Source organism: Oryctolagus cuniculus, chromosome 2 (genome assembly GCF_964237555.1).
Source record: "Oryctolagus cuniculus chromosome 2, mOryCun1.1, whole genome shotgun sequence".
NCBI lineage: Eukaryota > Metazoa > Chordata > Mammalia > Lagomorpha > Leporidae > Oryctolagus > Oryctolagus cuniculus.
The window spans coordinates 253,906-281,567 of record NC_091433.1 but is presented as its reverse complement, the minus strand read 5'-3'; the positions used below and the strand labels follow the sequence as shown (position 1 = coordinate 281,567).

At 62.4% G+C, this 27,662-nt stretch overlaps 2 protein-coding genes across 21 annotated transcripts in view; one reads left to right on the top strand and one right to left on the bottom strand.

Moving 5' to 3' along the window:
- Window positions 1–78: 78 nt before the first annotated feature.
- Window positions 79–22,008, bottom strand: TMEM175 (transmembrane protein 175). 18 transcript variants are annotated; one of them, XM_051840349.2, is made up of 12 exons: window positions 21,857–22,007; window positions 14,046–14,219; window positions 9,957–10,137; window positions 9,812–9,850; window positions 7,929–8,023; window positions 7,099–7,150; window positions 6,093–6,128; window positions 5,566–5,649; window positions 5,161–5,325; window positions 2,306–2,384; window positions 2,040–2,175; window positions 79–864 (listed from the first exon to the last, which is right to left on the bottom strand). In XM_051840349.2, the coding sequence occupies exons 3-12, from the start codon at window positions 10,107–10,109 to the stop codon at window positions 180–182; spliced, it is 1,524 nt and encodes a 507-aa protein (XP_051696309.2). In that variant the 5' UTR covers window positions 10,110–10,137; window positions 14,046–14,219; window positions 21,857–22,007; the 3' UTR covers window positions 79–179. The 18 variants fall into 18 exon arrangements, with proteins under 18 accessions (XP_051696309.2, XP_051696307.2, XP_051696312.2 ...); XM_051840347.2 differs by having other exon boundaries at window positions 7,929–8,026; window positions 21,857–22,006; XM_051840352.2 differs by lacking the exon at window positions 2,306–2,384 and having other exon boundaries at window positions 79–859; window positions 7,929–8,026; window positions 21,857–22,008.
- Window positions 22,009–22,023: 15 nt separating this feature from the next.
- Window positions 22,024–27,662, top strand: part of GAK (cyclin G associated kinase) — a 50,544-nt gene continuing 44,905 nt past the window's right edge. For 2 of the 3 annotated variants that reach the window (XM_051840342.2, XM_051840340.2), the window contains exon 1: window positions 22,024–22,286. In XM_051840342.2, coding sequence (XP_051696302.1) covers window positions 22,148–22,286 — 139 coding nt within the window. In that variant the 5' untranslated portion in view covers window positions 22,024–22,147. The remainder of the gene's footprint in view (window positions 22,287–27,662) is intronic. The other variant, XM_051840343.2, reaches the window with a different exon arrangement.

The following is a 27,662-nucleotide window of genomic DNA, read 5'->3' as shown; positions in this document are numbered from 1 at the left end:
CGCCCTGGTGGCGGCTGGGTCAGGGAGGATGGGTGTCCTGGAACTCCTCGCGCTGCAGACAGTGAACAGTGCGCGTGCTCAGACGAGAACATGGTATTTCCACAAAGAAAGTAAAGCCCAGGCCTCGCGCGAGTGCAGCCTGCTGCCCGGAGCCCCCTCCATCCTGGGTGGGCTGGGTGCTAGCAGGGCGCAGGCAGCAGAGGCGACTGCATGTCGGCGTTGGCGTCGGCCCCGCCCAGGGGGCCCCGTTGGGGACGGGCCAGGCCCCGCAGGCCCCGCAGGCCCCGCAGGCCGGCCAGCGCCAGTCGCAGGAGGAGGCGCAGCAGCAGGAAGCCGCAGGGCACGGCGATCTGCGTGAGGTGGAAGATGAAGGTGCTGAAGCGGCTCAGCAGGCAGGTGGCCGCGAAGGCCAGCAGGCTGGTGCAGGGGTACAGCGCCAGCTTGGCCAGCATGAACGTGTGCTCCGGGCCCCCGAAGCGCACGGCCGGCCGCAGCGTCTCTGCCTCGCGCAGCAGGGCCGCCGTCCAGATGGCGACCTGGAAGATGCTGGCCAGGAAGATGATGGCGCAGCTGAGGCGCACGCGCTCCAGCTCGTCACGCGGCTGCCGGGCGAAGGCGGAGGTCTGCTGGTAGGCCAGGGGCAGGCCACCCACGAAGGCCAGCGAGAGCGCGTTGAGCAGCCCCATGGCACCCGTGGCCTTGCGCACGTGCAGGAACAGCGAGTGGTGGGTGAACCAGAGCAGGCCCACGGTGGCGAAGGAGCCGAAGTAGGCCAGGAAGCGCGGCCCGCGGGCGCCCAGCGCAGCCAGCAGGCTGCCGCCGAAGTCCGAAGCCACGGCCTTGGGGTCCGGGACGCTGTCTGCACTGGGGGTGTGAACACACACGATTGGCTGCGGCCCACGCGGCCCGACGGTCTCAGACTCCACTGGGCACTGAGTGTTCACATCCAGTCAGAGCTGCCGTGTTCTGTGCTAAGTGACGGCCCTGGGCTGGACCTGACGGGGGAGGGCCGGGGAGACCCTGGGGCAGCCTCCCTCAGCCGAAGCTCTGGGGGTGCCCACTGCCTGGTGGGTGCAAAGGCAGCCTTCTAGAATGATCTAAGCCCAGGCCTTAGGGGTCAGGAACTGAGGAGCCTCTGCTTCTGGTTTTGAAACTTCACAAATCAGCACAGTGCTACAGAACACTGGGACCCGGGCTCACCCTGCACACAAATCAACACAGTGCTACAGGAGAACACTGGGACCCGGGCTCACCCTGCACACAAATCAGCACAGTGCTACAGAACACTGGGACCCGGGCTCACCCTGCACACAAATCAGCACAGTGCTACAGAACACTGGGACCTGGGCTCACCCTGCACACAAATCAGCACAGTGCTACAGAACACTGGGACCCGGGCTCACCCTGCACACAAATCAGCACAGTGCTACAGGAGAACACTGGGACCTGGGCTCACCCTGCACACAAATCAACACAGTGCTACAGGAGAACACTGGGACCCGGGCTCACCCTGCACACACAGGGCAAAGAGCAGCCGAAGTCCAGCCGCGGGCACACACCCAGGAGGGGCTGAAATACAGCCGTGGGTGCACACACCCAGGAGGGGCTGAAATACAGCCATGGGCGCACACACATCCAGGAGGGGCTGAAATGCAGCCGTGGGCGCACACACCCAGGAGGGGCTCAAGTCCAGCCGCAGGCGCACACACACCCAGGAGGGGCTGAAATACAGCCGTGGGCGCACACACCCAGGAGGGGCTGAAATACAGCTGCGGGCGCACACACCCAGGAGGGGCTGAAATGCAGCCGTGGGCGCACATGGGGACACGACGTGGGTGGGGGCCGCGGCTGCTGCACTCAGAGGCAGGTCCTGCGGCAGAGACCCAGCGGGGAGTGGGGTGCAGCACAGGTCCCAGGAGAGGTGCCCACGCCCCAGCCATGCAGGCTGGGGGGCCGCTCCTGGGAGCTCTGCCTTCTGGGGTGGCACTGAGACCACAGACTGAGACAAAGCAGCGCTGGTGGATGGGGCGGGGCCTCACCAGATGTCCAGGATGAGGAGGGTGGCCACGATGGCGTAGACGCCGTCGCTGAAGGCTTCCACCCGCTCCTTGCTGAGGGGCTCATGCAGGTCCAAGGTGATGAGCTCGACAGGGTGAGCCGTGGGCTCCGTGCGGCCTGTGGGCGAACCAGGGGGTGGAGCTGGCCGGCAGCACTGCTGCTCCTTCCCCGGAGGGGCCCGCTGTGCTCACGCAGGTGCCCCTGCTCTGGCGCCCCAGCCCTGGCTGAGGACCCAGCGTCCACCTACCCATGAGCCTGTCTTTGCACCAGCTGGCGGCCTTGCTGACGTAAGGGAGGAAGACGACGGATGCCATCAGCAGATACGACTGTGGGCAGATGTGACAGGTGAGGGTCTGTCTGCAGGGGCAGGGGTGCCCAGGACTCCCGCCTGAAGCAGCCTGCCGCAAGGGTGCAGCACGAGCAGCAGAGGAAACGCAGGGCTGCCTCCTGCACCGGGAGGGCTCGGACAGCAGGGGGCCTTTGCCAGCCGCGTGCCTGAGGACTCGGAATGCAGAGAACACTGGCTGAGGAATGACCAGAGCCATGCAGACGGCAAAGTGGCACATGCAGAGAGCCAGGGAAATGTGAGTCAAAGCCACCGCGAGACCCCTCAGCCGGCCAGGAGGCCCAGGGTCACCCACGGAGGAAAACCTGTGGCCTGCATGGGTGGGCAGCGGCTGCAGCTCCTCCTCCAGTTACACACACAGCTGCCACAGGCCCCCACTCCCCCCGAGTGCACGCTCACAGCAGGGTCACAGCTGCCACGAGGCAGAACCCACGCGATGAACCATCGCCGGGCACCCCAGAAGGCAGGCAGTGCTGACGGCCGCAGCATGCTGTCTTGGAAGCACAGCGAGTTCAATGAGCCAGGCACCTGGTGCCGCCCTTCTCAGCTGTATCTGTGAAAAACCACAGCAAGCTGCCCACAGGGGTGGGAGCTACCGCCTAGGACAGGCTGTAGTGCAGCAGCTGGGGCCGCATCGCACTGCCAAGGCCCCAAGTGCCACTCATCTGCTCACTGTCCAAGCTGTCACGATGAAACCGGGGAGGGCGAAGGGCCAGAGCGGGTGGGCTTCCGGGTCCTCACTCTGCTCCGGGACTGCCCAGCCCTGCAGGCTCAGCGCCCTGGGCCCCACATCCTGCCCGTCATCACGGCCCTGCCTACGTGGCCCCAACCAGGGGTTGCTACGGTCTGAGCATCACAGTGAGCACATCAGGTTCACCGTGCAGAAGGGCAGCGCAAGCCCCCAGCTGTGCTTGTCATCTGGTTTTCCATGCCCTGAGCAAGCACCACATGCCAGGGGAGGCATCGCCCTGTGCAGGGCAGGCAGCGTGTGGCCCCACGACAGAGCCAGGAGCCCCAGGGGACACTGAAGCAGGACGTCCTAGCACAAGGGGGTGGAGGGTCTGGCCCTGGCCGTGCCCACCCAAGGGTGGGAAGGTGAGGGCTGGGGCCAGGCTTGGCTGGGGGGCGGCGCAGCTGTGGAGTCAGCCCTGGACGCAGGAAGCCCAAGTGTGCAGTTGAGGAGGAGAGCGGGGAGAGCAGAGCTGGCCACTGTGCACCAGTGGGCAAGGCGGCCTTTGCGGCCACAGACCCCTGCCTCTGGTTCCCCCTCTTACTCATCACAGAGCTTCCTCCTCAGTGTACTGGCTACGGGGGACCCTCCCCTGGACGCACTGACTGAGGGTCCCCTGCTGTGCCCATCGACTCCTGTCAGGGAGCCTTGGGCAGGCCAGTGCCACTGCCACGTGCAGGAAGAGGCGCCTCAGTGACCGGGGACTGTGGTGCCTGCTCACTGTCCGGCCCCAACTCCACCCTGCTGGCTGCTGGCCACACTGTGCTCCTTGCCCGTGGGCCTAGGGCAGGGTGTGCTACACCCCTCCTGCCAGCGGGAGGGGGCACTTGCAGCCCCCCAGGCCTCTTCCTGTCTCTCAAGCACAGAGCCAGCACCGTGGCCAGTGGCCACTGCCCTCAGGCTAACAGCGTGATGCCCACCTTTCTTCCAGGGCTGTGGTCAGAGGCTGCCAACGGCACTCTGCCTGGTCGTGGCCCAGCATGGGTACCCAGACACCCGACCCAGCCTCACTGGGCCTCTGCTCCCAGCGATCCCACAGCAGTGGCATACAGGCCCCTGCCACACGTGGCCACCTGATTGCTCTTCATTCACTTCCCACAATTCTCAGGCCGCTCTGAGGCTAAGCTCTGTTTATCCGGCGGCACGGCAGTGAGTGGGCAGCCTGACCGCTTCCTCGTCAACTCTGCAGCAGCTGCCCTGGGCTCCCCCTCCCGCTGGCTACAGTGACTTCTCACGGCTATGGAGACAAGCTGAGGGCCCGTGCTGTGGCACGGCTGGTGTCCTGCACTGGAGCGCCAGTTCAGTCCTAGCTGCTCTGGTTCTGATCCACTCCCCCGATGCATCTGGAGGGCAGAAGACAGCCACGTCCTTGACCCTCACGTGGGAGACCAGGACGGAGATTCTGGCTCCCGGCTTTGGCCTGGCCCTGCCCCGGCTGCTGTGGACTTCTAGGGAGTGAACCAGAGGGTGGACGCTCTGTCTCCTGTCAGTCTTTTGAATCTTTTAAAGAAATGAGCTGCTGGCTGTAGGAAGCCGTGTTGGCCTTGGGCTCTGCGGCTGGGCAGAGGCGGGGAAGCCGCCTTGGCTTCTCTGGCCCGGTGCTGTGCCGAGGGTGGGCGCTGGGGCAGCCTCGCTCCCCTGCACCTGCACCCAACGCTGCCTCTCCACGAGCAGCCAGGCTCTCCCGTCTTCTCCACTTCCTGCTCCTGGTGCGGGTGGGCGAAGTGTTTCTGGAACCTTCTCCCTCTCCAAGCATCCTCTGGGCCTGCTGGCAGTGGCTGCCTGTGGTCCAGGTGATGCTGCGCCCACCCCTGCACCTTGCTCCTGGCAGGGCTTCCGGATTCCCCGTCTGATGGCCGCCACCTCTATCCCTCACTTCTGCGACTTGACAGCTTCACCACCACGGTGGCCACGCGTGCTGTTTGTCCGCGGCATGCTGGGTCCCTAGGGGCCTCCGTGGATGCTCCTGGGTAGAGCCCTGCCCGCCCACCCTGTGTGCTGGACTCGGGGCTGTGCCAGCACTCACCGCGGGAAAGAAGAAGAGGGAGAAGACGGCCGCAAGCAGGCAGAGCACTGGGCCACGGAGAATGATGCGCAGGACCTGCCGCCTGCACAGGGCCCTGTGGGCGGAGCACTGGATCTGCGGGCTCAGCAGGTGCGGGAAGTAGAAGGCGTATCCCACAATCAGTGCCTGGGGGAGAGGCAGGCTACAGGAGGGCCCCGGGCTGCCTGACAGGTGCCTACAAAGGTGTCGGGACCCCAGGGGTGACAGGACCCCCACTGTGCTCCCGCCAACCCCCCCACCTGTGGCCAGCACATCCTGTGTGTGCGTGGGCAGGGCCCAGGCTCCTTGTGACAGGAGGGTCAGCACCCAGCACGGCTCCCAGGGCACACGGATGCCCACACACGCCCGGGGGAGGGGGCTGCACACCTGCACTACTCCGATGGTGATCACACAGACACAGAACAGGAAGATGCCCAGGGCCACGTTGGGGAAGGTCACCATTAGAGAGAACTGTCCAAAAAATCCCAAAACCAAGGAGTCACCAGGGCCCCAGGGCCTGGTAGTGAGTGCACAGTGTGCGGGTGGCAGGTCTGTCCATGGCCCGCATGGGGGCCACTCGGGCCTCTGGAGTCAGAAGGTCACCAGCTGCCGGGGCGTCCTGACCCCAGTCCTCGGTGTGTGTGGGCCAGCGCCTCCATCAGGAGCTGTGAGGATCTGGCGCTTACGGCTTCTGTGGCCTGCACAGCGGAGCGAGCAGCGACCAGGCCTGGGGAGCAGCCATGCTGGGTGTGGGAGCCACATGTGGCAGTGGGTCGGGGTGCCCTCCTGGTGGTTTCTGTCTCTGGGAGGCCCCTCCTCGGTGGGCCCACGAGTCTCTCCCTCTTTGCCTGGACCCAGGCCACCCAGCAGGTGTGAGTCTGGCTGGGGCAGTGTGCGTACTGGCCACCACTCACCGTGTACGGCAGGAAGGTGATGGTCATCATGCAGGCCTGGAGGAGAGGGGAAGCCATGGTCAGCACATGGGCTGGGCGGAGGAAGGCAGGGGGCCGCTGCAGGAGAGCCCTGCGGTGCCGCTGCCCCGAGGGCTGGGCTGGCGAGGGTCAGTCTGTCTCAGACCTGCTGCCTGCCTGCTGCAGTGGAGGGGGCACGCAGGTGCTGTGCCTGGTGGGGGCAGGTGCTGTCTGGTGGGGTCACTCCTGGGGAGTGAGTGGGTGGGGGCAGGTGCTGTGTCTGGTGGGGTCACTCCTGGGGAGTGAGTGGGTGGGGGCAGGTGCTGTCTGGTGGGGGTCACTCCTGGGGAGTGGGTGGGTGGGGGCAGGTGCTGTCTGGTGGGGTCACTCCTGGGGAGTGAGTGGGTGGGGGCAGGTGCTGTCTGGTGGGGGTCACTCCTGGGGAGTGGGTGGGTGGGGGCAGGTGCTGTCTGGTGGGGTCACTCCTGGGGAGTGAGTGGGGGGGGGCAGGTGCTGTGTCTGGTGGGGGTCACTCCTGGGGAGTGGGTGGGTGGGGGCAGGTGCTGTCTGGTGGGGGTCACTCCTGGGGAGTGGGTGGGTGGGGGCAGGTGCTGTCTGGTGGGGGTCACTCCTGGGGAGTGGGTGGGTGGGGGCAGGTGCTGTCTGGTGGGGTCACTCCTGGGGAGTGAGTGGGTGGGGGCAGGTGCTGTGTCTGGTGGGGGTCACTCCTGGGGAGTGAGTGGGTGGGCAGGTGCTGTGTCTGGTGGGGGTCACTCCTGGGGAGTGGGTGGGTGGGGGCAGGTGCTGTCTGGTGGGGGTCACTCCTGGGGAGTGGGTGGGTGGGGGCAGGTGCTGTCTGGTGGGGTCATTCCTGGGGAGTGGGGGGGCAGGTGCTGTCTGGGTGGAGGAGCTGTGGCAGTCCGTGGGAGGAACTATGGCCTCCTTTCTCCCCTCCATGCAGTGGGATCACAGTAAAACCACTTCCCACTGACGACAGGAACACACTCACCAGGTTGAGCAAAGCAAGTGTGTCGTCTATCTTCCCAACAACCTGGAACAGTCTGACAACCACGGGAGACAGGCAGTCAGCAGGGTTCCCGCTTTCTCGTCACACGCTGGGTGCACACAGACCCATGCCCGCGCGTTCCTGCCACCTCGCTCCGCCGTGGCACACTGCAGCTGCAGAAGCGACCGCACACGCGTGCAGCCCACACGGGGCGGCAGGCTCAGCCTGCACAGCTGGGAGGGCCTGAGGGCGGGCCTGGCTGGGTTCAGCTGAGCCCTGCACGCAGCCCGGGGAGCGTGAGGGTGGCCCCAGGCGTGGGGATGCTGGGGCTTGCTGTGGGCCACATTCCCCCAAGGCGGCAGCTCTGCGCTGCGGGCCGTCTCCTGAGCACGAGTCAGTGCCGAGTTACGGGCGCCCAGCCAGGGGCACAGAGCAGATGCAGGTGCCACAGGGAGGGGCTTCCAAGGAAGAACGAACACACCAAGAGGGCTGGACGGCCGCCCGGCTGCGGTCCAGCTTCTCCCTCCAGCCTGCAGGCCTACTGGGTGCTCCGGACAAGAGACGGGGAGACCCCCACCCAAGTCTCCAAAGTGGGCCACTTGTCACCACAGGAACGCTGCTGAAATGGAGTCTGCCCCTACCACACCAGGGACATGAGCCCTACAGCCCCTCCACCCGCCCTGCTGGTCCTCGGCGGCTGAGGCCTGAGCCTGCGCCTGGGTCCTGGGTCCTGGGTCCTGGGTCCTGGGGTGGAGCCGTCAGGACACAGCACTAGGAGGGTGGGGCCCGGGACGAGATGCACTCAGCGAGTTCCAAGACGAGCTCACCCCTACCTGGTGTGCGCGGCCCAGGCACCGGTCACGATGAGAAACGTCATCAGGTACACGGCAATCCTGGTGGCCAGGAGTCTCTGCATACTCCTGTCAAACTGCTGGGGTCAAAGGGCACAGCCCTCAGGGAAGGCAGCACGCAAGTCAGGGACAGGCCCCAGGAGGCACTTGGGAGGGGTCCTGGTACCCTGCCTTGCTTCCCTGACCACGGCCAGCCCTGCCCTCTGGCCCTGGGCGCCCACATCCACAGCTGTGTTCGGACTCCATGTGGACAGTTCTCAAGGTGCTTCCTCAGCAACAGGCACAGGGCCACGGCAGCAGGCACCCCGGGACCCACGCCACACCACCACGGGCAGTGCATGGGTGGGGGCAGGTGCTGCCGTGCGGGTCACTCCTGGGAGTGGGTGGGGCAGGTGCTGTCTGGTGGGGTCACTCCTGGGGAGTGGGTGGGGGCAGGTGCTGTCTGGTGGGGGTCACTCCTGGGGAGTGGGTGGGGCAGGTGCTGTCTGGTGGGGGTCACTCCTGGGGAGTGGGTGGGTGGGGGCAGGTGCTGTCTGGTGGGGGTCACTCCTGGGGAGTGAGTGGGGGGGCAGGTGCTGTCTGGTGGGGGTCACTCCTGGGGAGTGAGTGGGTGGGGGCAGGTGCAGCATCTGGTGGGGGTCACTCCTGGGGAGTGAGTAGGGGGGGCAGGTACAGTGCCTGGTGGGGGTCATGCCAATGGCAAGCACCGTCCAGGGGTCTTGATGGGGAAGGGACAGGAGTGTACAAGGCCGAGCCACTTCCCCCCCAGGCCCCGTCACTAGGTGAACTTTGTGGGAACACACACAGACCACGGCAGGGCCGCTCGTGGTGTCTCCAGGGCAAGCGGCTGTGACACAGCTGTGGGAAGGCGCGTGTCAAGCACGACGCGTGGACAGCCTGTGGGGCCGTGGCAGGGGTGGAGACGCACGTGGGGCTGGAACTCTGCCGGCAGGCTCCTGCCCTGGGGACACACGCAGCTCTCACTTCACTCACACACTCCAGACGAGCGTGGCCGGCCTCAGGGGTGCTTCTCCCACTGAGCAGGGTCACGCCTGTTCAGCCAGTGGCTCGTCCAGGTGGTATTAATTTCTTAACAAAAGCGGCAGCGTGGCCGGTGACTCCTGCCCTGCAGGTCATCAGCCTTGCTCTTTTCTCGGGAGGGGGCGGATTCTCAGGGTCCTTCTGGAGCCCATGGGGACGCTGGCCAAACGGTGGCACGAGGTCCGTCTCACAGGTCTCCTGCGTATCCACAAATGGGACCCTTCCTTCCGTGGCCTGGCACGTCCCACTGAGCCAGCCACCTCATGGGCTCCCAGGAAGGCTGCTGGGGACCTGGCCGGGCTCAGTCCATGCTTCCAGCAAATCCTTGCCAGAACCCCGTGAGAGGTATCACCCCACCTCCTCACAGACGAACACCCACACTCAGCAGCTCCCCTGGCTAGGAGGGGAGGGAGCCGAGCCCCAGGGCCAGCCCAGGTATGCCCAGCCTACCCCGGCATTCCTCAGGGCCTCGTGGCGTGCACGAGGTGCTGGGCACATCCACACACCCCGGGTCTCCGACATCCTGGGGCTTGCTGATTCAGACAGGCCAGGGAGGCTGGCAGCGAGAGAAACCCTGCCTCTCCACCTGCTGCAGAAACCCTGCAGGCCACGTGCGGCCCTGATTAGTCAGAGCACCTGCTCTGAGCCACCGTGTGCTGGGGCCTGAGTTTCCCTCCAGCGCAGGAAACCGCCTCCCAGCACAGGCCCAGAACCACCCTTCTTCAACCTTGGCCCACTGAGCGGGCGGCAACGTGGGCCAGGCTCTCTCGTGCCCACCCTGCCCACCCAGCGAGGCCAACTCAAGGCCCGTGTATTCCCATTACCTGTTCTGGAGAGATCTCTGTGTGGGTCACGGGCAGGATCTGAAGAGACAAAGGTGAGAGGAAACAGGAGACCTTCCCGGGGCTGGGGACCCCAGGGTGTGGCAGGAAGCTGGGCTGGGTCTGAGCTGGGCGGGCCCACACTGACCATGACAGTGGCGATGATGGACAGTAGTGCGTCGCTGAAGCCGAGCATGCGGTGGGAGCTCTGGGTCCCCTCCCCGGCGTCCTCATCCGTCCTGCCGGGGGGCGAGTCTCCCTGGACACTGGGCTCCTGCTCCGAGGTCCCGGGCTCAGACATGGTGGGGCCACTGCCAGTTCACAGGAGCCTGCGAGGAAGCATGGCTTTGAGGAGGCCGTGGAGGCTCTGGGTCCAGGGAGAGGGAACGTCCCTGGGCACGCAGCCGGCCCCTGCTGCGTCTGCTCCCACGCAGCACCCAGCATCCGGGCTGTGGGCAGCAGTGCACTCTACCCTGGCCCGGTCACCACTGAGGTCTGTGAGCCGGGCAAGAGGTACACTGTGTGTCTGCGTCCCCTCAGAATCAGGAGGTGAGGGAAGGCTCACTTGGTGGGGCTCAGGAGACGGAGTCGCCAGGGCAGGGCCCAAGACCCCCAACTCCAGTGGCCAGCTTGTGTCCCAAACATGGGAGAGGAAGGGGCTGCCTGGGGCCTGCGTTCGGAGGCCGCTCGGTGGCTGTTTCTCACAGGGCTGCACTCTCTCCCTGACGTTGGGGGAAATCAAGACGGGCAGCCAGCTGTGCGGGAAGGCACTCAGGGGCAATTTTCAGGCCCCTGAGCTGGTAAACTCCACTCACAACCAGGGAGCTGCAGAAGGAGACAATGAGAAGCCAGTCAGAACAGGTCAGCCGGCGTCAGGAGCTGAGGGCACGGCAGGTGCGCCTTCCCCCGGCTCCGACTCAGGAGACGCACAGACCAGGGCCTGTGCCACAGCCAAGTTGGTTTGGACAATAAAGGTTAAGAAAAAAGCTAACTGACCAATACAATAATGAACACAAACTACACCACCAAATACAGTGCTAGAAAGTAAACGCAGAGCCAGGCGCTGTGGCATAGCAGGTAAAACCACACCTGCAGTGCAGTGCCCGCACCCCATATGGGTGTCAGTTCGAGTTTGGCTGCTCCTCTTCTGACCCAGCTCTCTGCTGTGGCCTGGGAAAGCAGTGGAAGATGGCCCAAGTGCTTGGCCCCTGCACCCACGTGGGAGACCTGGAAGAAGCTCCTGGCTGTGGCCTGGCCCAGCCCTGACTGTTGCAGCTAATTGGGGAGTGAACCAGTGGATGGAAGACCTCTCTCTCTCTCTCTCTGTCTCTCCTTCTTTCTGTGTAACTCTGCCTTTCAAATAAATAAAATAAATCTTAAAAAAGAAAAAAAAAAAGAAAGTAAAAGCGGACCTACAGGAATAAAACCAAGCAGCACAAAGAGAGAGCCGTGAAGATGCAGAGGGCGGCACCCTGCTTCCGCCGCCACATGAGGCCCAGCAAGCGTCGGCACACTCCATGACGGTGGGGACACACGGGAGCTGAGGACGCAGGCAAGGCCCACACCCCAGCACCCGCGCTCTGAGCTGGGCCGGTGCCCACTCAACGTTCACCTGTGAGGGTTCACTTCCGGCAGAGCCACCCCTCCTCCTGGTTGTTCCAAGGTGACAGCCGGCAGGCGAGCATGTCAGAATGGCCACAGGGCCACGAGCGGCCCTTTGCTGTGAGGTCAAGCTTCCTCCAGCCCAAGCCTGGGCCCCTGCTTTGCTTTCTGTCCCTGTAACTCTGCCTTTGCCAGGTGCCCTGTCCGAGCCTTCTGTGCCAACGTCTTTACCTGCGCCTCTGTCTACTGTCAGGCAGCACTCCCGGCCTGCTCATCCAGCCACCGCCTGAAGACCATCTGTGGGGGTCCAGGTGGTGGTGACCATGGACACAGCCCCCTGACATGTGCACACCATCGAGGGGTCTGCTGGGTCGTCGACTTCCTGAGAACCGCAGGCCCCGTCAGAATGGCAGCAGCCGTCAGCTGCGCCTCGTCCTCCCTGGCACTGGCCCGGCGGGGACGGCTGTCATCTGAGCTGTCCTGAGGGATCGCGGGGCATCTCACAGGCCGTGTCCCTGTGGGCTCGCCACGCACCTGCCACGTGCTCACTTCCCCCGCGTGCATCCTCTGAAGCATCCGCCACCAACTTCTGCTCACTTCCTACGGGGCTGCCGGTGTCCTCCCCGTCTCCTCGGCGGGCAGCCTGGAGACCCTGCTGGCACTCTGCGGGTTTCACGCTCCCTGGTGTTTTGGGGCATCCAGCTCAGAGTGCCGCCTGAGCCAGGACCACACAGCTTTCTTGTTTCCTGTGCACGTTTTCAGGTCTGCCGTCCACGCTGAGCTACTCTCAGATGAGCGACGCCCACTGCAGCCACACCGCTTCTCCACGTGTTTGGGCCACATGAGCGACGCCCACTGCAGCCACACCGCTTCTCCACCACGTGTTTGGGCCACATGAGTGACGCGCACTGCAGCCACACCGCTTCTCCACGCGTTTGGGCCACATGAGTGTCGCCCACTGCAGCCACACCGCTTCTCCACGTGTTTGGGCCACATGAGTGTCGCCCACTGCAGCCACACCGCTTCTCCACGTGTTTGGGCCACATGAGCGACGCCCACTGCAGCCACACCGCTTCTCCACCATGCGTTTGGGCCACATGTGCATGGGTCAGGTTTCAGGATCGCGGGCCCTCTGCTGGCTATGTCCTGTCCTGCTGCCGGCTCCACAGTCTGATCACAGCTGCACGGTGCGTCTAGGACCTGGTAGAGCGAGTCCTCTGACTGCTCCTTGAATGCCACTCGATAATTCTATTTCCTTTGTCTTTTCTCCACTTGCAGCCCCTTCCCAAGATTCCTCCATGCAGAAACAAAGGGGTTTCAAGATTTTCCCCTTCCTGGGCAATGGCCCCAGGGTGGCTGTGCCACTGAGGGCCAGCGTCAGATCAAAGCCATGACACCTGCTTCCTCAGGTGCTGCCAGTCATGGGAAAGAGATGGGAAACTGTTTCTGCCACAATTTTTATTTAACATTTTCAAATGAAACAAACTTATTTTTAAAAATCAGTAAATATAGAACACAGATGGAAAAACCCTTAACGAAATGTTAACAAATGGAGTCCAGCAACGTATAAAACCACAAGCAGCCAGGACCTATTCCAAGGAGGCAAGGTTAGTTTAAAACCTGAAAATCCAGTACTCTAAGAAACCTTTCAGACACAATCATTGCAACAGATGCGGAAAGTGAGCAAAATCCAGCACCTCTCTGTGATGAGAAAAGGAAACAAATCAGCAACGAAACCTGATAACGGCATCTGCGAAAACCCACAGCCAACGTCGCACTCAGCCTCAGCCCGACAGCAGGCCGAGGACCCCTGCTCCCTTCACCCTGCACACAGGGCACTGGAGGCCCCGCCAGGGCGGCCGAGCGAGGAGGAGGAAAGGGGAACAGAGCTATCTCACCTGAAGAGGGCGAGAGCACCCGGAGACCGCCAGCCTCACCCGCGGGCCTGACAAGCTGCAGGAAGCAAGCGTGGCACACACAAGCCAGCAGAACTTGCACACACGCCACCACGTCCACTCCCAGCGTCAGAGCGCACTCGGGCAGACGTGCCCAGAGACGAGGCCTAAGCAAACAAGAGCAGGCTCACGCCCTCAGGACTGCAGTATCCTCCATTCCTATTCAAAGTCCAACTGCCTTCTCCGTAGGATTCCACAGAAGCCGTCCCCAAAGCCATTTGGAAATGAAAGCAGCCCAGAATACCACAGAGGGCGACCTTGGGGGGCTCACACTTCCTGATTCCACAAGGCGACAGGAAGCTGCAGCAGCCACGTCAGCACAGTGCTGGCCTGGGGACACGAGCTCGGAGGGACGCGGCTGAGCAATCAGCCCTGTTTACGGCCGAGTGACTCTGACCAGGGAGCCAAGGCTACGCCGTGGGGAGGCAAGAGCCTGCTCAGCCACGGTGCTGGAAAACCTGGGCCTCCTCCCTCCGAAAACCAGAGGAAAACCAGAAAACGGTTACAAGACGACCCTCGTGGCCCGGACACGAGAGGCATAAGCAGCGGAGCAAAACCTTCAAAGGGGCTTGTTCAACATGGAAAGCTTTCAAGACCCTCAGACCACCTATGGCTATAGCGCACTGTGAATGAAGGAAGAGGAAAGACCCCCACGGAGAAAATACTTCAACTCACGTTACCTGCTCAGGATCTGGCATCCAGAATAAAGGCAGGACTCTCACAACTCAGCAGCAAGACAAGATATTTCTCCAAAGATGACAACGGCTGGCCAACAAGCACAGGGGACGACGCTCGGCCGCAGGGGCTGCCGCAGGGAACCGCATCGGAGCCACAGGAAGTCACCTCCAGGACGGCTGTAACAGGAAAACAAATCAACAGCAAGTGCCGGGAGTGCGTGGAGAAGCTGTGGTCTGCGTGCCCTGTTGGCGTGCACCTGGAATGGCGCACAGCTGTGGAAACCAGTATGGCGGTCCCACCAAGAGCGAAAGGGAGGGCGGGCGCTTAGCAGAGTGAAGCTGCCTGCGTCTCACGTCCGAGAACCTGGGTTCGATGCCACGTACTCAGGCTTCCTGCTAACTCAGACCCTGGAAGGCAGCAGTGCCGGCCCAACCCTGGGAGCTCTGCGCTCTGGCTAGCCCAGTCCAGGCTGTTAGGGGCCATTTCAGGAGTAAACCGGGGCTCTCTTCAAAAAAACATGGAATAAAAATTTGGTGCAAACATTTCTGAAACCCACGCATTTCCCAGCAGCTTTCTGAAGAGCCCTACTGCAGGGAACAGAGACAACGTTCAGCGCGAAGAGGAGGTTCTCACGCATGTCATACACGACACGCAGCCCCGAGAGGGCACAGCCCGGCACTAGGAGACCCCGTGTGCTTCCTGCCCTGAGGAGCCCGTCCCCCACAGCAGAGCTTGCGTTCCAGATGACGCGTTCTGGCGACGGGCAGCAGACGCCCTCGTCCATCTGAACTGCGACGGCAACTCTGATGTAAACTCACCAGTGACAGAACACAGCCGCGGCCAGCGTTGTGGTGCGGCCGCACCAGCGGCCTCGCCAGGGCGCCGCGTCGGAGCGCTGGTCCATCCCGGCTGCTCTGTTCACAACCCGGCTCCCTGCGGACAGCCTGGGAAAGCAGCAGAGCGTGGCCCAGTGCTTGGGCCCTGGCACTGACCGGGGAGACCCAGAGGAGCTCCTGGCTCCTGGCCACCTGCGGAGTCGATCTGCAGCTGCAAGCTCTCTCTGCCACTTGCTTTTCAAATAAATATCTTTTTTAAGAATTAGAAAAAAGAACATAACCTAGTGACCAGCATTCAAGTGTTCAAAACATCTCGGATGCACGTTACCTCCCTCATCCATAATTTAGTTACAGAGACAGATGGAGACAATCTTCCACCTGCTGGTTCACTCCCCAGATGGGTGCAACCACCAGGGCTGGGCCAGGCCGAAGCCAGGAGCTTCCTTCAGGTCTCCCACACGGGTGCAGGGGACCATCTTCTGCTGCTTCCCCAGGCCATTAACAGGGAGCTGCAAGGGAAGTGGCCCAGCCAGGACTTGAACCTGCGCCCACATGGGATGCTGGTTCCACAGGCACTAGCTTTACCCACCACACCACAACACGGGCCCTGATTCCAAGTTCTTTTTCTTTTTTTTTTTTTTTTTTTTTTTTTTTAAGATTTACTTATTTGAAAGGCAGAATTAGAGAGGCAGATGCAGAGAGATCTGGTTCACTCCCCAGACGGCCGCAACAGCCAGAGCTGATTTATATATTTATACATATATATATATAATTTATTTTATTTTTTAAAAGAATTATTTTATTTATTTGAAAGACAAAGTTACAGAGAGAAGTAGAACCAGAGAGACAGTGAAGTCTTCTATTCTGCTGGTTCACTCCCCAGATGACCACAATGGCCAGAGCTAAGCTGATCTGAAGCCAGGAGCCAGGAGCTTCTTCCAGGCTCCCACGTGGGTGCAGGGGCCCAAGACGTGGACCATCGTCTCCTGCTTTCCCAGGTGATAGCAGGGAGCTGGATTAGAAGTGGAGCAGCCGGGTCTCGAACCGGTGCCCATATGGGATGCCAGCGCTTTTGGCCAGGGTGTTAACCCCTGTACCAAAGTGCCACCCACACCCCCAAATCCTGAACTTTGATGAAGTGCAGCTTACGTAACCCTGCTTTGGTGTTATACCTAAACATCTCAGAAAACATAGATTTTCTTTTACAAGTTTTAAATTTCAGATAATTTTTGTATATAGTGCAAGGCACGGATTAATGTTCATTTTAAAAAAGACACATCCCTGGTGCTGGTGCCGTGGTGTAGTGGGTAAAGCTGCTGCCTGCAGTACCGGCATCCCATATGGGCGCCGCTTCGAGTCCTGGCTGCTCCACTTCCCATCCAGCTCTCTGCCGTGGCCTGGGAAAGCAGTAGAAGGTGGCCCAAGTCCTTGGGCCCTGCACCCACGTGGGAGACCCAGAAGAAATTCCTGGATCCTGATCAACACAGCTCCAGCCATTGCAGCCATCTGGGGAATGAACCATTGGATGGAAGACCTCTCTCCCTGCCTCTCCTCTCTCTGTGTAACTCTGACTTTCAAGTATATAAATAAATCTTTTTTTTTTTTTAAGATACACACCTAGCTTTCCTAACATTGTTAGAGAGTACTTTTCTCAGCGATACTCTTTAGAAAGCAGCAGACCGTGCACCTGTGCAGTGATTTCTAGACTCCTGAGCCCTGTCGTCACCTTGGCTCTCCTCACAGCAGCCATCGCCACTGCCGAGGCTCCACCCAGCGCTGGGTCACAGAGGTCACGCGACTCTTGACTCCAGCTCCTCTGCAGACCCACACGTCTGCCAGGCAGTGTGTGTGCCGGTTTACAGGACAGAAGTCTGCTGAGAGTCTGCCCGAATCATCAGCAACCTGCAAGCAGAACTGGTTTCTTCGATTACTGAGCCTTCCAGTTTACAAACACGACCTCCCAAGTTTCAAATTCCTCTCAGCAAAAATTTTTTTTAAAGATTTATATTTTGGGGCCGGCACCATGGCTCACTTAGTTAATCCTCCGCCTGCGGCGTCAGCATCCCATATGGGCACCAGGTTCTAGTCCCGGTTGTTCCTCTTCCAGTCCAGCTCTCTGCTGTGGCCCGGGAGTGCAGTGGAGGATGGCCCAAGTGCTTGGGCCCTGCACCCCAAGGGAGACCAGGAGAAGCACCTGGCTCCTGGCTTTGGATTGGCGCAGCTCCGACCATTGCGGCCATTTGGGGAATGAACCAATGGAAGGAAGACCTTTCTCTCTCTCACTGTCTGTCGCTCCCCCTCTTCGTGGAGGAACGACACTAAACCCTGCCTAGGCTTCATATCCGAGTCACGGCACCATTATGTCGCTCCCCGTCTTCGTGGAGGAACGACACAGGACCCTGCGCTGTTCTTTCGTCTGCTCGGCCCTGCCCGGGTTTGCTGCTGGTTCTTCCCAGGTTGGCTACTGTCCCTTCCACCTCCGTGGAAGGGCGGTTCCCCCTGGCCACATTCCCCACTTCCGCAGGGGAGTGGCACACCGCCGGCCGGCTCTCTCGGGGGCTGCACAGGTGTTCCTTCAGATAGATGTTCCTGGTGCATGTTGTCTCTCTCCTCCTTTATAGTCCTCTTCCGCCAATCCCAACTCGGCTGCCCACACGCCGAGTACGCTGCTCTCCTCCAATCAGGAGCAGGATCAGCTTCTGAAGGTCATCACTCAAGTTGGCAAGAGGCAGCTGCGTAGAAGCTGTTTTCTCCTCTCCCAGCGCCATATTGTGGGAGAGCAGATGCATAGAATAAGTCTTAATTCCAGTAACTTAGTCTAGTCCGAGTTGCTCCCCACAACTGTCTAACTCTGTCAAATAAATAAATTTAAAAAAATTAATTTTTTCATTGGAAAGGCAGTTACAGAAAGGCAGAGACAGAGAGAGATGTCTTCCATCTGCTGGTTCATTCCCCAGATGGCTGCAAGGGCCACAGCTCCGCTGATCCGAAGCCAGGAGCTTCCTCCAGGTCTCCCATGTGGGTGCAGGGACAAGCACCTAGGCCATCCTCCACTGCCTTCCCAGGCCACAGCAGAGAGCTGGACGGGAAGTGGAGCCAGTGCTGCAGGCGATGGCTTTACCTGCTACACCACAGCGCCGGCTCCTCAGCAAATTCTTGTAGTCTGTCTGTGTCTCGAATATCTTTCAGATTTATCCCAACAATGTCTTCTTTTTTGGCTCTGTTGCACGTGACATTTTTTCAAATTTGAGATACCCACTGGAGCGCCCGAGTCCAACTCCCAGCTGTGCTCCGCGTTCAGCTTCCCCCCTACACAGACCTCCTGCCACTCACGGGCCTGGATTGTGATCCTGGATCCCAGCCTCAGCCTGGCCTGGCCCTGGCAGGAGCTCTGTCTCTCTCAAATAACTTTTTTTATGTACAAAATTACTTTTGTATTTATATTCATGAGCTACAGGTCAGCAGTCTTCATGTAATGTCTTTGTCAAGGTTTTGTTATCAGGATGCTGCTATTGGGATGAGTTGAGAAATACTTCTTTCCTTCAATTCGCCACAGGAGTGCATGGGAAACTGAAGGTATCTCTCCACTAAACGTGTGGTGCAACTCCTAGTGAAGCCAAGCAAACCCGGAGTCCGGACATGAGCATTTTCTGTTTTCACCTCCTTGAAAGGTGGAGTGGCAGAGACCTCTTCATCTGCTGCCTCACTCCCCAAGAGCCCGCGGCAGGCAGGGCAGGGCCCGGAGCCCAGGCCTCCACCTGGGTCTCCCACGCGCGTGGCAGGGGCCCGAGCACTTGAGGGTGCAGTGGCAGGAAGCAGGACCAGAAGTGGAGCTCTGCAGTGTGGACGTGATGTGTCCCAAGCTGGGGCTTCACGCGCTGCAACAACGCCTGCCCGAGGGGAGGATTTTAATCTCCACATTCCAGCTCCTAGAGCGAGCTCTTGAGGCCCCACTCCTGAGCGCCCTGTGGTTGGTGCTTCCACTGAATGTGTGCGTGCGGTGCCAGCTGTGGTGCTGCTGCTCTCACAACACTGGCCACTGGTCGTCCCTTTTCCTCGTTCCGTCCAGCAGAGGCCTTTCTGTACTGACCTCCTGCACCTGCTTTCAGTCTCACGCTCTCGGGCACCTTCCTGTCACCGTGTTCCACCGTGATTCCTCCTCGCAGCACCAGTGCGCCACTGGAGCACCCACAAGCCTCGCTGCCTCCTCCCTTTACCTCTTCGGGTTTGTCATGTTTCTAGTTTCTTGTGATAATGACCGAGCTCACTGAGCTCTTACAGTAGTGCTTTAGCCACATCCCACTAATTTTAAGTTTCCCTGATTTTTACTCTACCCCATGGGTTAGTCAAAAGTGGGTGAGTTCTAGATATTCAGTGGCTTTTCCAGCTCTATTGGAGTTGACTTTCCACTGGATCAGAGCACAGTTCCCAGGTGCAGAACAATCTCGCTCACTAAACGTTCTTCATGGAGCCACGTGAGTGCCCCGTAAACGCTGATGAGGTCCACGGATTCACGTGTTCAAGCCCACTCCATCTTCCGTGGTTTCCTGGATACCGTCCTCCCATTTTTAAAGGGTCTATTTGAAAACTGGGGGAATAGAGAGATTGATTTTGTATCCAATGGCTCGCTCTCCAGAGGTCTGTATTCTATATGCTGGTTCACTCCCCAAACATCTACACCAGCCAGAGTTGGGCCAAGCTGAAGCCAGGAGCTCCATCGGGGTCTCCCACGTGGGTTGCAGGGGCCCACGTACTTGGGCCATCAGCCATCAGCAGCTCCGGAGGACACGTTATCAGGAAGCTGGCTTGCAAGCAGAGCAGCTGGGACTAGACCGGTGCTTTGATCCGGGGATGTGAGGGCCACAAGCAGCAGCTTTACCTCCTATGCCCACTCTGTCCTGTCCTGAGAAGGGATACTCTCCGTGTGCTTTAACCTCATCTACAATTACGATTTGCCTCACTCTCCTTGCAGTTCTAGGAACTTCTTTATATTTTTGGAGTTTTGTCAGTGGGTGCATAAATGTTTAAGATTCCTACGTCCCGTTGATGAATTCACCCCTTATCCTCGTGATAGTCTTTTCTTTGAAGTCACCAGCTTTGGGGAGTTAGACCATAACTCTGAGTATTTCCTCTCCAACTTGTGTGTGCGTATGATACCTTTGCTTTCATTTCTGTTACTCCTTTCCCATGTAACACAAGACGTACTGACTTCTCTCTCTCTCTCACACACACACACACTCTCCCAGCCCCTTTCACTCTCCAAGTGCGTACAGCAGCCTGGCCAGGTCAGGCCAGGAGGCAGTCAGAGCCAGCAGCTCAGTCCAGGGCTCCCCTGTGGGTGGAAGGGATCCAAGGACCTGAGCCATCACTTGCTGCCTCCCAGGGTGTGCGCTGGCAGGAAGCCAGCATGGAAAAGGAGCCATGGCTCAGACACAGGCACCCTGACATGTAATGCAGACATCCAGGTGGCCTCTAACCCCACTGTGCCCAACGCCTGACCCGGCACCTGGACTTGTCAGTGCTGTTCATCTTGTGTCACAGTACTCCAGTCCTGGGACATGAGAGGGCACCGCACGCCTCACTGAAGGGCTACCTCCTCCACGAGAATGTCAGTCTGGGACATGAGAGGGCGACGCACGCCTCACTGAAGGGCTACCTCCTCCACGAGAATGTTAAGTCTGGAAAGTAACCTGGTATCTTCCAAAGGCCTGTGGTGCAGTCTTGGTCCCGAGTTTTCCATTAATGGGTTAAGGATGGACCAGCACTGAGTTAGGTGTCTGAGGTGTGGGTTTGATGGGTCACAGGGCGGGAAGGAGCTGCCCCCTGGCTTTGCCACCTGGGCGTCCGCCAGCCCCGGCATCCCCAGACGGCCCAGTCTTGGACTGGAATCCAGAGCAGACCACCTCCCTTCCTAAGTGATCCTCTGGGCTATTCCAGTCAAATTGGTGAAAACCCGGGTTGATAACAGGACGGTATTTGAAAAGTTCGTGGAGAACGAACATTATGAAGAAAGCATGCGTGGGTTTCAAAAAATTCTTTGCACCACAACTTACCTTTGAATTTCGCTTCCCACACACTTTCTGAAGGGCCCGTGTACACCCATAGGCTATCTGAGGGCTCAGGGGGAGAGGCAGGCGTGTGCAGCCGTGGGAAATGCGGCTGGCTAGGCCCTGGCTTCCAAGGCGGCCCTAGGACCGACAGATGTCCACCGGCACCGGGTTTCCGCACCACCACCAGGGCCTCCACGCTCGGTCTCTGCACCGAACTCCCCACCGGGGTTCCTCTGCCAGATCTCTCCACGCCTGCAGCCCTGGGCTTCCTGTCTGCCCCCGCACTCAGCACCAGGAAGCCACGCAGAACTCAACCTGGTTTAGACAAACACGCGGAGCCGGGTCCTGCCCTCCGTCGTCCCTCGCAAGGCGCCCTTCCTGCGTGCACAGCGAACGCCTCGCCTGTGCCCTGGACACGCGAGTCCTCGCTTCCCCACACCGGGCCGAGCAAGCATCGGTGGTCGGCGGCACCGGACGCCGGGAGACCCCGCTCCCCGCTCCCGGGACGCAGCGCTGTCCCGGAGTCCTTCCCACACGCTGCCCGCGGCCGCGCCCCCCGGGGCGCTCAGCACCCGCAGAGGCCCGGCGGACAGAGCGCGGCTCCCGCCGAGGCCTTCGCCCCCTGCCCACCCCGGCCGGGCCACGCGGCGGCCCTGCCTGTCGCCATTCTGCATGACGGGAGTGCCCGGGAGGATTAGGACGCAGACGTGCGTGGACAGGCGCCCTCGGGGGCCGGGGCTGCTCCCGCACGGGCCTGGCGTCTCCACCGACGCGGGGAGCTCCGTGTTCAGAGCCGGGCGCCGCGTCCCGAACCCACGGACCCGCCCGCGCCCGTGGGGAACTGCGACCCGGCCCGGGCACCACCGCGGCGGCCCGGGGGCCGGCTCCTCGACACGCAACCTGCGGCACTGGCCGGCGCCGGAGTACCTGGCCGCACCGCCGCAGACGCCGCTCCTCCGGCCCGGCCGAGCTGGGCGGCCGGACGTCCGGCATTGAGCGGCGGCCGGAAGCGCCTCTCCGCCGGGGCGTGTGCGCCTGCGCGCGGGGCCGGCGCGGCGGAAGTGGGGGCGGCGTCCTTCCGGCCCGGCGCGGCGTCCCCCGCGCTACGTCACGGCGCCGGGCGGAAGATGGCGGAACTGGCGGCCGGCGGTTGCTGAGCTACGGCCGGAGCGAGAGCCCGAGCGCGGCCGTCCGGCTGCGCGGGAGCCGCCTGCCGCCATGTCTCTGCTGCAGTCCGCGCTGGACTTTCTGGCGGGCCCAGGGAGCGGCGCCGCAGGCCGCGATCAGAGCGACTTCGTGGGGCAGACGGTGGAGCTGGGCGAGCTGCGGCTGCGGGTGCGGCGAGTCCTGGCCGAGGGTGAGACCCGGGGCTGGCGCCGACGCGGCGCGGAGGTCGCGGCCGAGGCCACTGGGGGCGGGGCTGGCGGGCGAAGTGACGCGGGGCAGGGCAGGGCAGGGCAGGGGCAGGCAGGGCTGGGGGTCGGGTTGTCTCCGCGCCCAGGGTCAGGGGTCAGGGCCAGGCCGGGCGGGGCAGACTCAGGGTCCGGGGCGTGGACCAGGGCCCGGCCCTGCCCCGGGAGGCTCAGCACCCTGGGGCTTGCGTCAAGGCAGGGGCGGGGTGGGGCGGGGCTGGGGACTGCGCCTGGGGGTGTGAACGGGACCAGTCCGGAGGGGTCAGTGCCAGGGTCACGTGTCCGGGCTGGGCCCCCCGCCCCGGAAGGCCGCAGTTGCAGTCACGGGTCAGGGCTCCCCCTGGCCCGGGGGCGTTTCCTCGCCCGGAGAGGGCTGCGGGGTCGTGGCGGGCCGGGTGTCTGGGTGAGGGTCCTCAGTGGAGCGGAGGGAGGTGTCAGCCAGGCGGGCTGTGCCCGAGAGAGGCTGGACGTCAGGGCTGGCCCTCGTGAGCCCCGGGGCGTCTGTGAGCTGCAGGGGTGCTGGTGGGGGATAGGGAGCCGCGGAAGTCGGGTGGACGGGGCTGCCTGCAGCTTGGGCTTGCGCCCGGCTTCCTGGCGGCCTCTCCCGCCTTCACGCACCCCTGGGCCCTCTCCTGTGGCTTCCTTAGGGCCCGTGCCGCGGTGCCCAGGGCTGTGCCGCTCTTGCTGGTTTGCAGGCGGAGTCCGGGTGGCAGGTGCACAGTGCCGCGGCTTGCGGTCCTGGCGCTGGAGGGCCAGCCTGTCTCAGCGGTGCTGGGCGCACTTGCTGCGAAGCAGGGGCCTCGAGTGCTCTGGTGAGGAGCCCTCAGGCTCTCCAGGTAGAAGCCTGTGTTGTGGACGTGCTGGGCAGTGGCCTTCGTTCTTTCAGAAATGTGCAGCAACCAGGACCATGGAGGAGCGCCAGGTGCCGGTTCTGGTGCTGGCGGGTCTGATCCGCAGGTGGTGCCGCCTGCGGGGGCAGGGCCAGAGGGGAGGCGGCTCCTGCACAGCAGGAAGTGTGGGACAAGGAAGTGGCAGCGCGGTGGTGTGTGCCCAGTTGTGTGTGCCCGGGGATCCAGAGGGGAGGTGTGTGTGCCCGGGGATCCAGAGGGGAGGTGTGTGTGCCCAGATGTGTGTGTTCCCCCGGGGATCCAGAGGGGAGGCGGCTCCTGCACAGCAGGGAGTGTGGAACAAGGGAGTGGCAGTGCGGGGTTGTGTGTGCCCGGGGGTCCAGAGGGGAGGCGTGTGTGCCCCGGGGGTCCAGAGGGGAGGCATGTGTGCCGGGGGTCCAGAGGGGAGGTGTGTGTGCCGGGGGTCCAGAGGGGAGGTGTGTGTGCCGGGGGTCCAGAGGGGAGGCGTGTGTGCCCCGGGGGTCCAGAGGGGAGGTGTGTGCCCCGGGGGTCCAGAGGGGAGGCGTGTGTGCCCGGGGGTCCAGAGGGGAGGCGTGTGTGCCGGGGGTCCAGAGGGGAGGTGTGTGTGCCCGGGGGTCCGGAGGGGAGGCGTGTGCCCCGGGGGTCCAGAGGGGAGGCGTGTGTGCGGGGGGTCCAGAGGGGAGGCGTGTGTGCCCCGGGGGTCCAGAGGGGAGGTGTGTGTGCCCGGGGGTCCGGAGGGGAGGCGTGTGTGCCGGGGGTCCAGAGGGGAGGCGTGTGCCCCGGGGGTCCAGAGGGGAGGTGTGTGCCCGGGGGTCCAGAGGGGAGGTGTGTGTGCGGGGGGTCCAGAGGGGAGGCGTGTGTGCCCCGGGGGTCCAGAGGGGAGGCGTGTGTGCCCGGGGGGTCCAGAGGGGAGGCGTGTGTGCGGGGGGTCCAGAGGGGAGGCGTGTGTGCCGGGGGTCCAGAGGGGAGGCGTGTGTGCCGGGGGGTCCAGAGGGGAGGCGTGTGTGCCCCGGGGGTCCAGAGGGGAGGCGTGTGTGCCCCGGGGGTCCAGAGGGGAGGCGTGTGTGCCGGGGGTCCAGAGGGGAGGCGTGTGTGCCCGGGGTCCAGAGGGGAGGCGTGTGTGCCGGGGGTCCAGAGGGGAGGTGTGTGTGCCCCGGGGGTCCAGAGGGGAGGTGTGTGCCCTGGGGGTCCAGAGGGGAGGCGTGTGTGCCGGGGGTCCAGAGGGGAGGCGTGTGCCCCGGGGGTCCAGAGGGGAGGTGTGTGTGCCCGGGGGTCCGGAGGGGAGGCGTGTGTGCCGGGGGTCCAGAGGGGAGGCGTGTGCCCCGGGGGTCCAGAGGGGAGGTGTGTGCGCCGGGGGTCCAGAGGGGAGGTGTGTGTGCGGGGGGTCCAGAGGGGAGGCGTGTGTGCCCCGGGGGTCCAGAGGGGAGGTGTGTGCCCCGGGGGTCCAGAGGGGAGGCGTGTGTGCCCGGGGGTCCAGAGGGGAGGCGTGTGTGCCGGGGGTCCAGAGGGGAGGCGTGTGTGCCCGGGGGTCCGGAGGGGAGGCGTGTGCCCCGGGGGTCCAGAGGGGAGGCGTGTGTGCGGGGGGTCCAGAGGGGAGGCGTGTGTGCCGGGGGACCAGAGGGGAGGCGTGTGTGCCCCGGGGGTCCAGAGGGGAGGCGTGTGCCCCGGGGGTCCGGAGGGGAGGCGTGTGTGCCCGGGGGTCCGGAGGGGAGGCGTGTGTGCCGGGGGTCCAGAGGGGAGGTGTGTGCCCGGGGGTCCAGAGGGGAGGCGTGTGTGCCGGGGGACCAGAGGGGAGGCGTGTGTGCCCGGGGGTCCAGAGGGGAGGCGTGTGTGCCGGGGGTCCAGAGGGGAGGTGTGTGTGCCCGGGGGTCTGGAGGGGAGGCGTGTGTGCCCGGGGTCCGGAGGGGAGGTGTGTGTGCCCGGGGGTCCGGAGGGGAGGCGTGTGTGCCGGGGGTCCGGAGGGGAGGCGTGTGTGCCGGGTGTCCGGAGTGGAGGTGTGTGTGCCGGGGGTCCACGTGTTCAGGAGCCGCCGATCCTGCCCCTTACACTTGCAGCCTCTAAGGCATCTCGAGAGCTTTTCTTCTCAGACTGACTTAGAGAGAGGCAGAGTGCCCGAGAAAGCGAGCGAGCGAGCGAGCTTCCGTCCCCTGATTCACTCCCCGTGGCCGCAGTGGCCAGGAACCGGGAGCTCCGTCTGGGTCTCCCCTGTGGGGGGCAGGAGCTGGGTTCGGAGGCCAGCACTGCTGCCTCCCACGGCATCAGCGGGAAGACGCGATCTCGCACTCGGATCTGGACACAGGCAGCCCAGTGGGGCCCGAGCCCCCGGGCCAAGCCCGTCCCGTGGCTTTTCTGAGCTGACAAGCCCGCGTCACGCTCTGCGCCGAGCAGGCTTCAGTGAATGTGGGAGCTGTGCCATGGGAGTCCAGGCTGTCCTGTGTGACTGTGAGGACGGCCCATGCCTCCGCAGCCGGGGGTGCGGCGCTTCAGGACAGTGGAGAGCGTGCGCCGTGGGCCGTGGGCGCCCTGGAGGAGCTGAGGAAGCCTGCGTGTCGTCCCGGGTCAGCTCGTGGCAGCTTTGTCTTCAGAGAGTGGCCAGTGGGCCAGGCTTTCCTGTCAGACGAGTTAGGAGGAGCAGTTTCCATAGCTTCGCGGAATGTGGACCTGGGTTTTGGGCACGACTGGGGCAGGATTGTTTCCTAATGCTCACAGTTTGTTCTAAGACTTTTTTTATTTTTGTTTTTAAGATTTGTTTTTATTTATTTGAAAGAATTACAGAGAGTTAGAGAGAGGTCCTCCACCTGCTGGTTCACTCCCCAAATGGCCACAACGGCCAGAGCTGAGCTGATCCGAAACCAGGAGCCAGGAGCTTCCTCCGGTCTCCCACGTGGGTGCAGGGGCCCAAGGACCTGGGCCATCTTCCACTGCTCTCCCAGGCCACCGCAGAGAGCTGAATTGGAAGAGGAGCAGCTGGGACTCGAACTGGTACCCATATGGATGCTGGCGCTTCAGGCTGGGCTTTTAACCCACTGCGCCACAGTGCCGGCCCCTATTCTAAGACTTTAAAAAAAGTTTAGTTTCAGTTTTCATTTGCTAGTTCACTCCCCAAATGCCTACAACAGCCTGTGCTAGGCCCGGCCAAAAGCCTGGTGCCTGCAGCTCAGTCCGGATCGCAGGTGGGTAGCAGGCAGTCGAGCCGCCATCGGCCTCCCAGTGTGTGCGTTTGCAGGAAGCTGGAGTGAAACAGGTGCTGGGTCTGGAGCCTGGCACTCTGATGTGGGATGGGTGGGGCTTGGGGCCGCCCCGGGGGACTTAACCACGTGGGGACTTAACCACATGGGGACTTAACCACATGGGGACTTAACCACGTGCCCCATCCCCTCTTTTTTTTTTTTTTTTTTTTTAAGTGAATTATTGAGAGCAACAACGGCAAACACACTGAGAACGTCAGTTCTCTCTGTTTTGTGTTCATCAATGGGCTCCTCTTGCTGAGGCCGTGTGTCCTGCTCTGACCTGGGAGAGTGGACAGGAAGCGGTGCCATGCTGCCCTGCAGTGCCGCCAGCTCAGCGCACCAGGCGAGGCGTCACGTGGGATTCTGCTTGACGGATGTGCGGGCGCAGTGTGGGTGGTTCCCACAGCGTGTGGTGGTCCCTGCTCGGGGATCGGCTCCTGGCCTCAGTTCTGGCTGACACCTGTGAGGGCCCCTAGGACACTGGTCATCGTTCTCACTCTCTCGCTCTCTGCCCCTGGGTGCGGCTTTGGGTGGGCTCCTCCCTTCATTTCTGTGGAGTCTTCTGGACCACGTGAGGGCACAGCAGGTACTTGGTGTTGATCGATTGGTGCAGGTTTGGCTGCAGGTTTCCGAGACCCACTGAGAAGAGCTAGGGAGGGGAGAGACTGCTGGGCCAGATCCCCTCTGTCTGGGTGAGCAGGCCACACTACAGATGGGTCCTGGAGGGTAGACCCTGGGTGGTGGTAGCAGCCGCCATGTGGGGAACGCGACGACAGCCCGGCACCGGGACTCTGCAGATTCTCGGCGGTCACGTCTCAACCTCGTTTCTCTGCTTGAGCTGCAGGGCAGTCTCACCGAGGACACGGGGGCCTGGGCAGCTGGCTCGAGTTGCCAGGAACGTGTGGCAGGTGACCTGACACCAGAGCAGCTGCCCCTCCCTGCCCTCTTCACCCTGTCCCCTTCACTTCTGGAGGTGGGGAGTGGGGAGTGGGGAGTGGGGAGTGGGGAGTGGGGTTTTAATCCTCAGCATGTTGTCCAAACTGATTAATACCTAGAGTGACAGAACCACCCCCACACGGCACTGACACAGTGTGACAGAGCCACCCCCACCACGGCACTGACACAGTGTGACAGAGCCACCCCCACCACGGCACGGACACAGTGTGACAGAGCCCCACCCCCACCACGGCACTGACACAGTGTGACAGAGCCACCCCCCCCA